Consider the following 15,400-nt stretch of genomic DNA (forward strand, 5'->3'; position numbering starts at 1 on the left):
CCGGCCCGGCCCCATGCCGAGCGCCGCCGCCGTTCAGCCCCGCCATGGGCGGCTGCGTGGGGCGGCAGCGCCGGGAGCGGCCCGCCGCCGGGAACCCCCGCAAGCGAGCAGGTGAGCGGGGCCGGCGCCGTCCCGCCTGGGCGGGTCCCGTGTACCCCTGGGGGTGGCGGGCGCAGGGGGAGCGTGGGCACTGGAGGGGCGCAGTCCGTGGGCGCGAGGGGGTTGTCCCCTGCACACCCCCGGGAGCCGTTCTGTGTCTCCCGGAGTCCCCGAGCACTGGGGATTCCAGTCCGATGCGCGGGCCTGGGAGCGGGCAGGCACCGAGGCTCCCGTCCCGGCGCCCTGCGGGGGGGGGGGTTTGCAGGGTCGGGGCTGAGGCGCACAGCGTGTCCTGCCCAGCACTGCCGGTCCCCGGCTCCTCCCGGGGATGGGGTCTCCCGAGGGGGCTGTGGGGTAGCGGGTGTCCCCGGTTTGGGCTTGGCGCTGTCCCCCGGCACGCCGCGTCCTGCAAACTGCTGTGTCCCTGCCCGCGCCCTGCCCTCCCGGGGTTAGTGCTGCCAGTACACCGAGCTGCTGCCGACGGGCACAGCCCCGTCCCTGCTCCACCGGGGCTTCGGGAGGTGTCGGGGACCCGGCCGCGGGGTGGGCAGGGAGCAGCTCTGCCGGAGGGGCTGGTGCAGCCCCGGAGTTACCAGCAGCCGAATACCCTGCCCTGGAGGGTCCCGGAGGCCACGGGGATGGGCACGGCTACCTGCTGGCGGAGGGGACGTGGGCCGACAGGGTGAATCACGCCTGCCTTCCCCTCGCCCGCCTCCCCGTCCGGTGCAATCGCAGCCGGTAATTACCGTGTTTATGGCAAGGTGGTGGTAGGCGTCGGGAGAGGAGGAGCAGGAAGCGTGTGCCCGGGGACGGGGCGCCTCGGCCCTCGCCCGCAGCTAGGATGCAGGCGGGAGGGAGGTTCTCCTGTGGGATGGTGCCCGCTGCTTCGCCAACACGTGCGGGGTGCCGTGGCTGCTGCGGCCGGCTGTGCCCGCTGCCCGTGGGGAGCCGTCCCCACCGTGCGGGGATGTTGTCCCGGGGAGGCCCTGCTGGCTCTGGTTAGGGTGATGGCCCGCCATGGAGCTGCCAGCCCTGCTTCCCCTGGGGCTGCAGCCCCCCAGCCTGGCACGCTCTGGCCCCCAGGGGCACAGGCGCCTTCTTGCGGGTGTCAGTGGGTCCGACTGTTCACTCAGCTCGAGGCTGTTGTGGCTGGAGGGGGTTCAGATCCCAACACCGGGATCCATGTGCTCCCCTCCTGTGCCAGGCAACGGATGGCTCCAGAGCCTGTGTCTCCATCAGCACTGCTCGCTCCCTGACAAGCTCTCCTGGGATGGGCCATGGTCCCTTCCTGGTGCCCTTGTGCCCCTGGCAGCATTCTTGCACCGTGTCCCTTTCTGGGGGAGCAGGGCCATCCCCAGTGCTGAGGTGCCCCTGCTGGCTCCTGCCCTCCCTTGGGTAGTGCCACCAGCCCACGGGAGCCACTCAGCAGGTGGTGGAGGATGAAGCAAGGCTGCAGCTGCCCTCACCCACGATTTGGGGACACTGCCCCAGGCTGGCAGGTCCCAGCACGCGAGGACCTGCAGTCGGCAGGGAAGGGTGCTCTGCCTGCCTGCTTCCACTGCTGTGGGGCCTTGCGAAGCAGCCCGGCTGGCTCCTACCCTGGCTGGGGCTCGCTGCAACCCCCTGCGGAGGGGTCCTGCCAGGGCTCCCTGCAGCAGGTGACAATGTTGTCCCCGGGGTGGCCAGCTTGCCACAGCAGGAGGAGCAGGGGATGCCAGTGGCATGCAGCATCACAACCCTTCCTGGCCCAGGAGGGAACCAGCCAGCACTGCTGGAAGCGGTGTTGCATGCCATCTGGCTGCCATCTCCCCTGGGGCTGAGCCACCCTCCAGGACTCACCAGCTGGGGCTGCTCGGAGCTCCAGCCAGGCATGGAGCGAGCTCTGGGGCACAGCCTCCTGCCTGGGGGGTCCCTGCACCAGGGCAAAGTGGGGAGGGGGGGCTGAGCTGAAGGCAGGGCAGGAGGCAGGCAGGCTGCCGGCCAGATCCTGTTGGCTCGAGTCCGGGCTCAGCAAGCAGCCAGACCTGTCCGGCGGTGTTGCTGCGGAGAGTTGCACAAGGGGCCAGGAATAGAGCGGCAGGAGGTGATTAGAGGCTGCGGGGCCCAGCTGGGTGGCAGCAATAAATAGACGAGGCTTAAGCCCCTGCCTACCTGGGCAAGGCTGCCGGGCACGCCTGCCCGCACGGGGCAGCCACAACCTGTCCCCACTCCCTGCTGCGGCTGGGTCCCTTGGCTCCGATCCTGAGCCAGCCTCTTCCCCTTTGCTGTGAGTGGGGCTGGGGGGATGGCGCCGGCTGGGAGTCTTGCTGTGCACGATGGTCTCAGCTGCGAGGATGCATGTCCAAGCACCGTGGTCACAGCAGCATGGAGACATGGTCCTGGCCGTGGCTGCTGCTCTGCTGCCCTCCTGGGGCAGGTGCTGCCTTCGACCTTGCTCTGTCCTGCGGTGCTGCAAATCCCTCCTGCCCGGCACCATGGCTGCTGAATCGGCAGCGTTGGCTGCAGCTGGCTGCTCTCGCTCCTTTGGGGATGCAGGTGCAGGAAGGATGCTGCCCATCAGGGGTGCTCAGTGTCCAGCCCTGGGGTAGCTGAACTCCTGTGCCCCATGGGGACACTCTGGCTGGGTGCCACATCTTGCGTCCAGCTCTGGGCTGGTTGCTTGCTGGGAAAGTGGGTGCTGTGCTGGCTCCAGTGGTCTTGGAGTGGGACAAGGCTGGTACAAAAAAAATGGTCATGTAGTGCCTTGTGTCATCGCACACTATCCCAGGAAAAGCCACCTGGGTGATGTGGCTCAGCCCGCAGCTGGCAGTGGTGGCTGTCCCCAGGGGCTGGGGTGTGTGGCATCGCCTTGCCTGGCAGGTTGCTATGAGGGCGCAGGCATCCTTCCTGCCTGGCTGGGGCTCCACATCCCTGTGTCCCGTCCATGCAGGAAGGGTGCCGGCTGGCCGTCCCAAGCAGAGGGGCGGCAGGAAGGAGCTGTTGTCACTCATTGTCCCCAGCTCAGCTGGGAGTGACTACAGCTCCTTCCTGCCCCATGCTTCCTCCAGCCTGGCCGTGGGGGCAACGGGATGGGGCTGTTCCCACGGGGCTGCAGCCTGGTGTAGGGAGGACAGGGAGGTGTGGGCAATGCTGGCTGTTGGGGGTCCTTGGGAACATGGTTGGGGACTATTTTGTGGAGAGCCATCTCAGTTCGGCACATTGCTGGGGCTGCTGCAGGCTGGCAGCCTCCCACCCCGGAGATGCCCTCTGCCCCCCTGATGCCCTGCATGCTGTGTGCCTGCGATCTTCCCACAGCTGGTCCCTGCCATCCCAGGGTAGGCAGAGAGGACAGTGAAGTCCTGCCCCCCCGCCCCCACCAGGGCTGCAGCTCAGCCCCCGTAATCCCCTTCCAGCTCCGACACACCAGCTTATTTCCTGGCTAATTCCCCAAGCTATAAATACTGCTCTGCCCCAAAGGGCCCTGAGTCCCCGTGGCCACCCTGCAGGGCAGGGGCTGATCCCCCTAGTGTGGGGACGAGAGCCCTTGTCCACCCCCAGGGGCAAAAGATGTCACTTGGGGGGGGCACTGCTACAGGGCATGTGAGACCTTGGTCAGGGCTAGCTTTAGCTCAGTTCCCCCTGGCTGCGTTGGGGACTGTCCTGTGCTGAGCAGGGCAGTTCCTTGGACACTGCTGTGCATGGTGCAAGGGGTCCCCAGGAACCTGTGGCGAAGGGCGGGGGGGGACGGGACTCAGGGCATCGTCCATTGGCTGAGCATCTCCCCCTTCCCCAGGCCGCAATGAGCCCCTGAAGAAGGAGCGTCCCAAGTGGAAGAGTGACTACCCCATGACGGATGGGCAGCTGCGCAGTAAGCGGGATGAGTTTTGGGACACAGCTCCTGCATTTGAGGGCCGCAAGGAGATCTGGGATGCCCTGAAGGCAGCTGCCTACGCAGTGGAGGCAAATGACCACAGCCTGGCCCAGGCCATTCTCGATGGAGCCAGCATCACACTGCCCCATGGTGAGGGATGGCACCGGGGGCGTGGGTGGGGTGGGTGCTGAGTGTCCCATATCTGGGCATATGGGTGTCCCAGGTTGGAGAGGAGAGGGGTTCCCAGCTGCCATCTATGCAGTTCAGCCCAGCCAAGAGGAGCAAGGCAGACTCTGCCCTGCTGCCTCGGGCGGCCCTGTCCCCATTCGGATGGTCCATGGGGATGCCCACCCACAGTGTCTCACCCTGCTGTCCCCAGGGTCCCTGACAGAGTGCTACGATGAGCTGGGCAACCGGTACCAGCTTCCTGTCTACTGCCTGGCACCTCCTGTCAACCTGATCCTGGAGCGGAGCGAGGAGGAGGCAGCGGAGCCGGCCGAGCCCCTGCCCAACGCCCGGAGGGAGTTCGCCCTCAAGGTGCGGCTCTCCACCGGCAAGGACCTGCGGCTCAGCGCCAGCATGGGTGACACCATCGGGCAGCTGAAGAAGCAGCTGCAGGCGCAGGAGGGCATCGACATGGCCTGGCAGCGCTGGTTCTTCTCAGGCAAGCTGCTCACTGACCGCACACGGCTGCAGGAGACCAAGATCCAGAAGGATTTTGTTGTGCAAGTGATAGTCAACCAGCCCCTATCGCCCAGGAACTGAGCCACCCCCGCACTGGTTGCGGGGAGAGGGCAGGGGGCTGGGGGCAGTGGCACCTGTGGGGATGTCCCGTGCCGCATCCTAGCCCTGCTGGAGCCGGGGCAGCACTTGCACCCCTCTGAGGCTGCCCCCCACCTGGGTGACCCGCCAGGAAGGTCTGCATGGGGCTGTGCCACCACGGTGGCCCCTCTTGGCTGGGGACATGGACAGGAGCTGCATTTGCTGCAGGAGGTTTGAGACCAAATGTGTCCGGGGTGGTCAGCGGGGCTGGGGCCCCACTGCCAGGCCGTGCGGGTGGGGAGAGGCCGTGACCCACTGGGCTCTGGCTCCCCCTGGCCACGAGGCCCTGGGGTGCTGGGCTGTGTGGAGATGTCTCCCCTCTGTACATAGTCTGTATTTATCAATAAAGCCTTTTCATCCTTCCTCTGGCCCCTGGGACAGGCTAGGGGGCTGTCACCTGCATCCATGGGAGGTCCCTGTCCTATGTCCGCTCCCATGTCAGGATGGGCACAGGGTGGCCAGGGAGAGCCCAGGCACCCCTGACCCTGTCCTGCCAGCCCCAGCTCTTTGGCTGCCTGGACCCTTCCCCAGTGCTGCTGCCATTGTCCCATTGCCATCCTGGCTGCTTGCCAGTGAGGGGCCACCACCTCCTTTTCCTGGTGTTCCCCTCTGGAGGTTTCAGCCTGTGCCTGCCCTGGGGCTAGGCAGGACAGTCCGCAGAGGGGAATGGTCCCAGGACCACCTTCACAGCTACCATCGCTTGTCCTGGTGAAAACTGCACCTTTCTGCAGCCAGAGGCTGTGGCACGCATGGGACAGGGCACTGAAGGGTGGCCCTGGGAACTGTCCAAGAGGGTCACAGTGATGTGTCACCATCTGTCTTTCCCCCAGGTCCCGTGCTGGGGGCTGGTGCCCAGCGCATTAAGTGTCCCGGCACAGGGCAGCGCTGGCCTCATCTTACAAAGGGGGAGAGCAAAGCTCAGAGGGGGCTGAACAAGGTCCCTGCTGCCAGGAATAGCTGCAGGCTCTGCCCACCAGCCCCATGTGAGGCTGGTCCTGCTGCCAGGCTGCCTGTGCACAGTGGGAAAGGCTGGGCGGCCACCAGGACCCTGGCAGGGCTGCTCGGGACGCTCCACACCTGAGATCATCCTCCAAAGCGGCATGGAGGGTCAGCGGCTCCTGGCATCACATGCTGCCTGCTGCTGGCTGAGAGGTTGGGGGGGGGGGGGGGGGCTTGCCTCCTTTTGGGGTGGGCAGCAAACACCCTGGGTGCCAGGGAGCCCTGGGAGATGCTGGTGGGTGCTGCAGCATCTGGTTGCATGGGGATAGAGTGATGTGAGCCACAGGTAGCATCCCAGCCACTCGAGATAGGTGGCACAGGACCTGCAGGGTGGCCTCAGACTGTGTCCTTGCTCCTCTGACCCTCTCTGGACTGGCTGCCACGGACTGTGCACTCCCCAGCTCTACAGACCCCACACAGGGGTCCTGGGCAGCCTGCAGCGGGGGCAGTGGGTCTCTTTAAGAGTGTGCAGTGCCGGGGAGGTGAGCCAGGGCCACCAGAAAGCAGGAGGGTGAGCTCATGGCAAAGCTGCCCCAGTCATGTGGAGCAGCCACAGCTGTCAGTGCCCTTGGGCAGCAGGACGGAGGGGTCGGTGGCATAAAGCCCTGGAGCCAGCGGAGCCATCGGTAGCACCAGGAGCCAGGGCTGGGTGCTCCCTGCCTGGGGTGCTGAGGAGGAGAGGCCACACGTCCTGCACGGGGCTGTGCACCACGGGCAGACATGGAGCTGGACGTGCAACGGGCCAAGGAGCTCATCGACCAGAAGCTGGCGGAGGAGGAGGAGGAGGAAAAGGTGGGTCCATAGGGCAGGGGGACCTACCTGGGCTGTGGCAGGGACGTGCCTTGCGCTGTGTCCATCCTTAGGGACTGGATGTGAGGAGGCTGGCATCCACCCTGCCATCCCGGCGGATGCAGCAAGGCGGCCAAGGGCTCTCAGGGGCATCAGTTTCCTAACCCGGCAGCTCTTGCCCATGGGGCAGAGCTGAGCAGCAGGCAGGTGCCCAGCTTGCCAAGTAGGGCAGGTGGGCAAGCACAAGCTCAGGGGCTGCTGGGCATCCCATAGACCTCAGCACTGAGCTGTGCCCAGAGCCACCTCCACTAGCGGGCTGGGGATGGAGGTGGTGGGGCTGCTCCGTGCCCAGCCAGGACCATGCAGCAACCCCCATGCCCATGCAGCGACTCAAAGGGGATGGTGGACGGGAGCCACTGGCCGTGGAGCGGATGAGCACACCCGAGCTGGAGGAGGAGAAACGCTGTGGTCCCAGGAACCGGGGCCTCGAGGCTGTCAAGGTGAGGGGGGTCGGGGGGGGGGGGGGCGCCGGGAGGCAGCTGGGCACAGAGAAGGCAAATGGGGCTCTGTGTTCCCTGTGTCCCCCCCCCCGCCAGGGCCAGGAGCGGGTGCGTAAGAGCTCGGTGGACCTGCGGCGGGAAATCATCGACGTGGGGAGCATCCAGCGCCTCATTGAGCTCCGCAAGCAGCGCCGGCAGCGCAGGGAGGAGCGGGCGGCCACCCCTGAACCCCCGCCACCACCCGAGCCCCTGGAGATTGTATGTTGGAGGGTCCTGGAGTGCGGGAGGGGTCTGCTGGGACAGGGTCTGGAGTCCCCAAGAGCCTGCCCCAGGGTCACCCTGCCAGCTGGGGACCTCCCTGGGGAAGCAGGGCAGGGGGCCCCCCCATGTTGTCCCCTCTCCCGTGCCCCTGCGATGCCCCAGCCATGAGCCCGTCCTGCCACCAGGAGGGTCCTGTGGAGCCTGAGACGTTCCTGCGAGCTGCCGTCCAGGGCAAGATGCACGTCATTGAGAAGTTTCTGGCAGATGGTGGCCCCCCTGACACGTGTGACGAGGTAGCGTCTCCCACAGCCGCTGGCTGCCCCCCACCTGCGCCCTGCTGCCATGACCTGCCATGCCCACTGGGGCTGGGGGTATGGCCAGTCTGGGCTGGGAGGCAGGGATGGATCCATCTGCCGACGCAGCACCTCGTCCCCCCAGTTCCACCGCACGGCCCTGCACCGCTCCTCATTGGAGGGACACACGGACATCCTGCAGAAGCTGCTGGACAGCGGGGCCACTGTCGACTTTAGGGACAGGGTAAGGCTGGATCCTGCCCTCGACTCCATGCTGGTCTGAGCCACTGGGCACAGCACAGCCGATGCTGTTCCTGCCATTGAGGTGGCCATGGGCAGGGCTCTGCTAGCTCGGCACAGGGACTGGCCAGGGCAGGGGGTGGACATGGGGTGGGGGTGTCTCCCACCGTGACATGGCTCTGTGCACCCAGCTGGACTGCACAGCCGTGCACTGGGCCTGCCGGGGTGGGCACCTGGACGCCGTCAAGCTGCTGCAGGACCACGGTGCAGACCTCAACCTGAAGGACAAGGTGTGCAGGGCAGAGCCTGGGGGCACACAACTGTGCCAGGGGCGTGGGCACACCCTGGGGAGCCAGGGCTGACCCAGTGTTGGGTTAGCAGGGGTGGGTGCTGATCCTCCCCGGTGTCCATCTCCTCCCTCCTCAAGCTGCTCAGCACCCCGCTCCACGTGGCCACCCGGACTGGGCACCCTGACATCGTGGAGCACCTCATCCACTGTGGGGTGGACATCAACTCCCCAGACAGGGTGAGCGCTGCAGCCGTGCAGCCAGCACTGGGGGGGCAACACTAATCCCCGCTCCCTTGGCTGACCTCTCGGGGGGCTCCCAGCACCCGCAGTGGGGCACGTCCAAACACACAAGCATCCCTGTCTCAGGGTGCCAGCATCTGTAGCCAGGGCTGGGGTGGGCACCGTCCACCTTGTGCTTGTGGGGAGGTGGGTGTTGCAGGGAGCCAGGCAGCAGTGCCAGGGACAGGCACGGGGTCCCTGTTCCCAGAGCTGGACCACAATCCCCAGCCAGGCTGTCTTGCAGGAAGGTGACACGGCATTGCATGATGCTACACGGCTCAGCCGCTACAAGATCATAAAAATGCTCATCCTGCACGGGGCTGACATGATGGCCAAGAACCAGGTCAGTAGGGGCCAGTGCCGGGGACATTCGCTGCCCCACCCTGTCGTGCCACCTGGCCTCAGCCTCTCTCTGCCCGCTCTTGCAGGCTGGCAAGACCCCAACAGACCTGGTGCAGCAGTGGCAGGTGGACACACGCCAGGCACTGGAGACCAAGGAGCAGCCGCAGGGGGAGACAGAGGTCCCCGCGTGATGGCAATGGGCAGGGACCAGGGACCTGGCTCAGCTCCAAGGAGCAGGATCTGCCCAAGACTTATCCATGTCAATAAAAGCCAGCAAAGAGCAGTGTTCAGCTCCAGGGAGCTGTGGGCCTGGGCAGCTGTCACTAGGGGGGATGGGACTGGGGAAGCTGGGTTATCTGGGCAGCTGTGTTATCCGGCAGCATGGACATGCCCTGACTCCTAGCACAGGGACTCAGGTGTCAGTGACACCATGGGGCCAGGACACGAGCAGTTCAACGGCAGGACTCTTCGCTGTAGGATGTCCTGGTTGCTTGCAGTGCTTCAAAGACCCACCTGGGCAAGCTCAGGGAGGAAAACTACATCACGGGCAGCTCAACCTGGGTCCATGCTGTGCTGGAGGCTGGGGTTGCATGCGAGAGCAGCAGTAGTACTGCTGCCGGGCAGCCACTTTGTGGGGCTGGATGTCTGGTTGTTCCCTCCCCATTGGAGCCATCCTCAGCGAGACATGACAGCCCCTTTGCAGGATGGATCACTTCTGCAGAGTGCAATGCTCAGAGCTCCCTACCCAGGAATGCTCCCACTTGCCCATTTACAGGAGACTCTACACCAACACCCAGAGCAGGCGAACCCTGCCCACAGCCCTGGGACTCCCCGCAATGTCTGGTCCCTCCATGGCCCTGCAGCCTGGCCCTGTAGGTGTCAAGGGATGGCTGCCAGGACTGAGAAGCAGAAAGAACAGCACAGCTGGGGTGGCCAGGGCTCACCCGGAGGGGTGCTGAGCTCCTGTGGCCGGCTCCTGGAGCGGGGAGAGCAACTTGAGCTCACCCGGTACCACCCCCCTCCCCGAGTTGTCCACCCAGCCTGGTTGCAGGTCCCTCACATGCCCTGTCAAACATTAACAGCCCCTCAGCAGGGCAGGCGGCACGGCCAGTGCCAGCACCCAGCTATCATGGCGCTCAGCACCCACCTCGCCTCGTCCCTCCGGCCAGCCCTGGCAGCTCTGTGCCGGACAGCCCCCGGGCAGTGCCGGGGGCTCAGCACCCCCACGGGACTGGGGCACACACTCAACCTTGGAGGCATCTTCCCGCCCCTCGCCACCCCCTTCTCACCCATGCAGGAGGTGGACTATGCCCAGCTGGAGGGGAACCTGCGCCGCTACGCCAGCATCCCCTTCCGAGGTAAGCACTGCCCTGTGCCCCTCTCCATGCAGGCTCCTGCCCGATCCTTGCCTGCCGCGGGGGCTGTGTGGCAGCGTGCAGGCAGCCTGCCAACTTCCATGGGGTGCTCAGCCTCCAGCCAGACTTGTCTCCAGGGCTGGCAGCCCCTCGGGTGACCCACCTGGGGCCCTTTGCATGGCAAATGCTCAGGCAGACCAGGCACACGTGTGTGTCCTTGCACACCCCTGCCACACGCCGGTGCGTGCTTGCACGCACACTGCACACATGTGCAGGCTTGCACAGATCCTCCAACGTAGCTGCAGGCTTGCACCTACCCTCTGCACACCCATGCACACTCACACAGATTCAGTGCCATGGGGTGCTTATCTGTTGATTGCCCAAGATGAATGGATGGGAGGAGAGGGGCTGCAGGAAGAGGCAAGGATGTGCCCTGGGGTCTCTTCTCTTCTGACCAGGCTGTGAGTCTAAGGCTGTGGGGATGGGGACAGGAGAGGGCACAGTGTGGGCTGCAGAGTCCTGTCTGGGTGCCCAGAGGCAAGGAAGGGAGAGAGGATGATGAGGACACCCAACCCTCCTGGCATCCTGGAGCCCTGGATGCTGTGACAGAGCCTGGCAGCACCGGGCTGGAGCTGGCCTCCCCACCCCTGCCCGTGGTGCTGGCAGGGTCCCAAGGAAGGGGTCTGTGTGCGCCAGCTGGGGACGAGGTGGCACAGCCTGGCTGTGGGAACCAAGTGCCTCACTAGCAGTGCTGTGTGGGGCAGTCTCCGGGGATGGAGGCACACAGGTGGTGTGTTCAGTTCACAGGGTGCATGCACGACACACGTGAGGGTGCCTGGGTAAGGAATGGCACCGCCGGTTCTCAGCGTGGTGCAGGTGGGCACTGCCATCTGAGGGCACATACCCACATGTGCCCTTTGTGGGGGAGCCCAGGGCTTTGCAGGGAACCTGTGGGAGCCTCCTGGCCCAAGGGGGCTGCTGGATGTGGGCATCAGGCTGCTCTGGGTGCTTGGTGCCCACACAAGCGTGGGGTGTGGAGAGGCAAGGAATGGCCAGCCTGCGAGCACCCTGCTCCTGTGCTCGAGCCCTGCCCTCCTCACACTTATGTTCCAGGGCTGGTGGTGTTGGGCTCCAATGGGGAGTACCCCTACCTGGCACCCCATGAGCGGCTGGAGGTGGTGAGCTGCGTGCGCCGGGCTCTGCCCAGGGACCGCCTGCTGCTGGCCGGCTCGGGCTGTGAATGTGAGTGCCAGCGTGGGGAGCGCGGGGGCTACGTGTGTCCCCTGTGGCGTCCTTCACCCCTCCGCCTCCTCCCCAGCCACCCAAGCCACCATCGAGCAGACAGTCAGCATGGCAGAGGCAGGAGCTGATGTGGCGCTTGTTGTGACACCCTGCTACTACCGGGGGGCCATGACCAGCGCTGCCCTGGTCCAGCACTACACGGAGGTGAGCTGTGCCCAGTGCCCACCAGCAGCCCCGTTTGGGACAGTAGGATGGGGAGTGCATCCTGCATGTCTCTGACCCACCCCAGCTGCTGAGGTCTGCCTGGCTGCCTGCAGGTCGCCGACGCATCCCCCATCCCCATTGTGCTCTACAATGTCCCCGCCAACACCGGCCTGGACCTGCCCCTGGAGGCTGTCCTCACCCTGGCTCAGCACCCCAACATCATCGGGATCAAGGACAGCGGTGGGGACGTGAGTGGGTCAAGTCTTTCCTGGGGCTGGCTGCCACCAAACCTGGCCCTGAGCTGGGAGTGGGGAGTTGGGATTTGCAGCCCTGACCCGGGCCATGGGGATGCCGCATGAGCTCCACTGGAGTGGGGAGACGGGGTGATGCCCACCCTGGAGCACAGCGTGTCTCTCCCCAGATTACCCGCATGGGGCTGATGGTCCACAAGACAAGGCAAGAGGATTTCCAGGTGCTAGCAGGATCAGCTGGCTTCCTGCTGGCGAGCTACGCCCTGGGTAGGTGCTGCTGGGGGCACGGGGTGCTGCCCAGGGGGCACTGACAGGGACTGGCAGCTGGGCAGGGGGAGGCAGGTGAGGGGCAGCGACGCCGGGAGGTGCTGGCTGGGTGCAGTGTGCTGAGCTGGCTGCCAACATGCCCTGGTGTCCCCAGGTGCCTCGGGGGGGGTCTGTGCCCTTGCCAACGTCCTGGGGGCCCCACTGTGCCAGCTGGACAGCCTGTGCCATGAGGGACGCTGGCAGGAGGCCCGTGACCTGCAGCACCGGCTCATCGAGCCCAACATGGCGGTGAGTGGAGAGCACCCCCCGGGATGCTGCAGAGTGGGGGTGCCTCACTAAGGTAGAGCTGTGGGGTGACAAAGGACAGAGGTCCTTGGGGGTGGCCCAGGGTGATGGGATGGCACAGCACCTGGCTGGCGAGCCGAGCCAGGCTGGAGGCAGTGGGGTGGGAAATGCCAGCTCTGCCATGCCAGGAACAGCGTGTCCACTGGCAGTGGGCACCTGCCCAACCCTCAGCGAGAGCCTTGCCAGCTATTTATAGACAGTGACGGGGGAAGAGCTGGTCCTCCCTGGGACCCCCACCCCACTGCGGGTACTTTGCTGGGGGGCTGCAGCTGCCCTGCACAGCCTTGCAGCCCCGCATGGGGCTAGTGCAGGAGCCCACCGAGCACGCTGCTCTGTCCCATGGGAGCTGGCAAGCCCCTGCACCCTTCCTCCTGCAGGTCACCCGTCGGTTTGGGGTCCCAGGACTGAAGAAGGCCATGGAGTGGTTTGGCTACTATGGGGGTCCCTGCCGCGCACCCCTGGCCCCGCTGAGCCCCTCCCAGGTTGAGGAGCTGAGGGGCACCTTCAGCACCAACGGCTGGTTGTGAGGGCTCCTCACCTGGCCCCTTCACTGGGAGCCAGCAACCCTGGGAGCTGGGGATGTGGTGAGGACATTGGGACATGGCCAGGGGAAAGCCACACACCTTGCTCCTTCCTGCTAGACAGGGCTGCCCTGGGCAGAGCGGGTTGGGGAGACACCCAGCACCCTCTGGCCACCCTTGTGTCCCCTGGCCTGGACATGTGCCCAGCCTTGACAGCCCCCAGGGTCCCACTGTCCTCACCTGGGAAGGGATGGATGCTCATGCCGCGAGCCGGGAATAAACTTGCTGTCCCCCTCTGTGTCTGCAGTCCTGCCAGCACAAGCAGCCCCCCACCCAGTCCTTGCTCCCAGCAAAAAGGACATGGCCCAGGCATTTGGCAACGTGATTTACTCAGCTGAGGCCTGTGCAGGCGGCAGCACAAGGCAGGGTCACGGCAAGGCACAGGACTGGTGTTGGCAGAGACTGGTAGGGAGGGCGCAGCCCCTGCAGCCCACCGCCGGGCTGCGAGGGCTGCCGGGACCCCCGCACCACAGCCAGCCAGACCACACCGGGGTGAAGGTGAGCACGCAGAGGGGAGATGAAGGATGAATGCAGGGGTCAAGATAAGGGAGCTGTGTGCCCCCTGCCCACCCTTCCTGCTGGCTCACCATGCCCCCATTCCTGCCCACCCTGCTCAGGACCCCTGCTCCTGCCCTGACACCCCATGCAGCCCTGGTCATGCCTCTCCTCCCGGGTTCCAGCTGAGCCTGCTCCTTGCTCGCTGCTGCTACTGCCCTCCCCCAGCATGCAGCAGACATGGGCCAGGCTGGGCATCCCCTGGACTCCTTGGTGAGGATGCTGCTGCAGATGTCCCCAAGGCAGCGAGCAGGCTAGATTGGCACAGGGATGAGGGGGACACAGCCCATCGGCTGGCCTTGAAAGCAGGCTGGGTCCTTTGGGGACACCGTGTCACCCTGCCCAGGGTATGCGTGGGGATGGCCGGTCACCCAGAGCTGAGGGTGCAGGCCACAGGGTCCCCGGAGTGCCCATCCTGCCTCAGGACCAGGGTAGCAAAATGGGCCAGGAGCTGCCCCTCTGCGGGCACGTGGTCCAGCCAGCAGCTCCCAGCCAAGGCACCCTGGCAGTGGGGTCAGGGCCCAGCCCCAGCCCCTACACCCCTGCTCCATCCTCTGCAGCAGGCTAGCAGCCCTGGTAGTCCACAGCCTTCCTGGGGGGCAGAGGGGCCGAGCCCCGGCCACACTGTCCCCCGCTGCTCCAGCATGTGCCAGGGCTATAGCCAGAGAGAGAAGGCACCACGGCTGCCCCGGGGCACTTGGGTTGAGAGCAGAGGGCCCCGTCACCCCCCAGCAGTGGGGGTTTGGCAGGGGGGGTCTTGGTGGGGACAGAGGGCAGGGTGGCACCCAGCAGTGCCCCATCCCTGCTCCAGAGATGGCAGGGACAGCCAGTGCCCAGTTGGGGGGTCCCCGCTGCGGCGGGAGGGGACACGGGGCACCTTCACGCTGTCAGGTTGTGAGCAGACTTGGAGGCGCCCTGAGCCCTCTGGATGACGGCTGGGCACTTCTCCCGCCGCAGCAGCTTGTTGTTCTCAAAGAAGCCCTCGTTGCGGGGCACCCCGTGGGAGCCGTCGGGGAAGGTCAGGAGACCTGGGAAGGGGAGGGAAGGGCTGGGAGTAAAGGGGTAGGGAGCAGCACCCACCAGGGTCAGGGCCGTAGGGACAGAGCGGGAGATGCTGGACGGGGCCATGCTGAGCTGGGGCCACGCGGGGCTGTGGCTGCCTGCACCGTGCCGCCAGGCACTCACCGAAGCCATACACGCGCCCGCCTTTGAATTCGCCCTCAAAGGTCATGTTGTCGCAGCGGGTGAAGACGCCGACGCCGTTGAACTTGCCCTGCACAAACTCCCCCTCGTACCTGCGCAGGAGGAGCTCCTGAAGCAGCAGCTCCCTGCGGCAAGTGGGGACGCCCGGGGGGGGGTGTGTGTGTGCGCGTGTGTGTGCGCGCAGGGCTGCCACGCTCACCTGGAGCCATCGGAGAAGGTGAGCACGCCGCAGCCATGGAAGAGCCCGTTCTCGAAGTGCCCCACGTAAGCGCTGCCGTCGGCAAACGTCAGCTGCCCAATGCCGTGCCTGCGACCTAGGCGAGGGCAAAAACGGGCAGCACAGGATGGACAGAGGCAGGGACTGCCCCAGCAGGGTGCTGGGCAGGGATATGGGGGCTGCTCAGCTCCTGGCGCAGGCAGCACCGTTCCCTCTCGCCCCATCTCACCTTCCTTCCACTCGCCGCGGTACTCCTCCCCATTGGAGTAGGTGAAGGAGCCTTTGGTGAGGGTCATGGCGACAGCCTCCAGCAGCGCAGGGCAAGAGCTGGCAGGGAGAGGCGCAAAGGGTGGCGGCTGGGTGGAGGGAGCAGCCCAGCTTGCCCAGAGACACCACGTCCCCTCGGCTCACGGAGAG

At 65.9% G+C, this 15,400-nt stretch overlaps 4 protein-coding genes across 4 annotated transcripts; 3 read left to right on the top strand and 1 right to left on the bottom strand.

Moving 5' to 3' along the window:
- Positions 1-44: 44 nt before the first annotated feature.
- Positions 45-5,173, top strand: UBTD1 (ubiquitin domain containing 1). Its single transcript, XM_086466903.1, has 3 exons — positions 45-111; positions 3,872-4,099; positions 4,329-5,173. Exons 1-3 carry the CDS (start codon positions 45-47, stop codon positions 4,712-4,714), a joined length of 681 nt encoding a protein of 226 aa, XP_086323029.1. The 3' UTR covers positions 4,715-5,173.
- A 1,317-nt stretch (positions 5,174-6,490) lies between these two features.
- Positions 6,491-8,954, top strand: ANKRD2 (ankyrin repeat domain 2). Its single transcript, XM_086466737.1, has 9 exons — positions 6,491-6,562; positions 6,946-7,059; positions 7,156-7,317; positions 7,506-7,613; positions 7,759-7,857; positions 8,045-8,143; positions 8,281-8,379; positions 8,666-8,764; positions 8,850-8,954. The coding sequence occupies exons 1-9, from the start codon at positions 6,491-6,493 to the stop codon at positions 8,952-8,954; spliced, it is 957 nt and encodes a 318-aa protein (XP_086322863.1).
- A 938-nt stretch (positions 8,955-9,892) lies between these two features.
- On the top strand, positions 9,893-12,954 carry HOGA1 (4-hydroxy-2-oxoglutarate aldolase 1). Its single transcript, XM_009962090.2, has 7 exons — positions 9,893-10,121; positions 11,232-11,360; positions 11,437-11,564; positions 11,678-11,812; positions 11,986-12,082; positions 12,237-12,370; positions 12,805-12,954. The coding sequence occupies exons 1-7, from the start codon at positions 9,893-9,895 to the stop codon at positions 12,952-12,954; spliced, it is 1,002 nt and encodes a 333-aa protein (XP_009960392.2).
- Positions 12,955-14,442: 1,488 nt separating this feature from the next.
- MORN4 (MORN repeat containing 4) lies at positions 14,443-15,348 on the bottom strand. Its single transcript, XM_009952921.2, has 4 exons — positions 15,213-15,348; positions 14,966-15,080; positions 14,749-14,858; positions 14,443-14,591 (listed from the first exon to the last, which is right to left on the bottom strand). Exons 1-4 carry the CDS (start codon positions 15,277-15,279, stop codon positions 14,443-14,445), a joined length of 441 nt encoding a protein of 146 aa, XP_009951223.2. The 5' UTR covers positions 15,280-15,348.
- Positions 15,349-15,400: the final 52 nt, after the last annotated feature.

This window comes from Leptosomus discolor, chromosome 6 (genome assembly GCF_034619465.1).
Source record: "Leptosomus discolor isolate bLepDis1 chromosome 6, bLepDis1.hap2, whole genome shotgun sequence".
Taxonomy (NCBI): domain Eukaryota; kingdom Metazoa; phylum Chordata; class Aves; order Leptosomiformes; family Leptosomidae; genus Leptosomus; species Leptosomus discolor.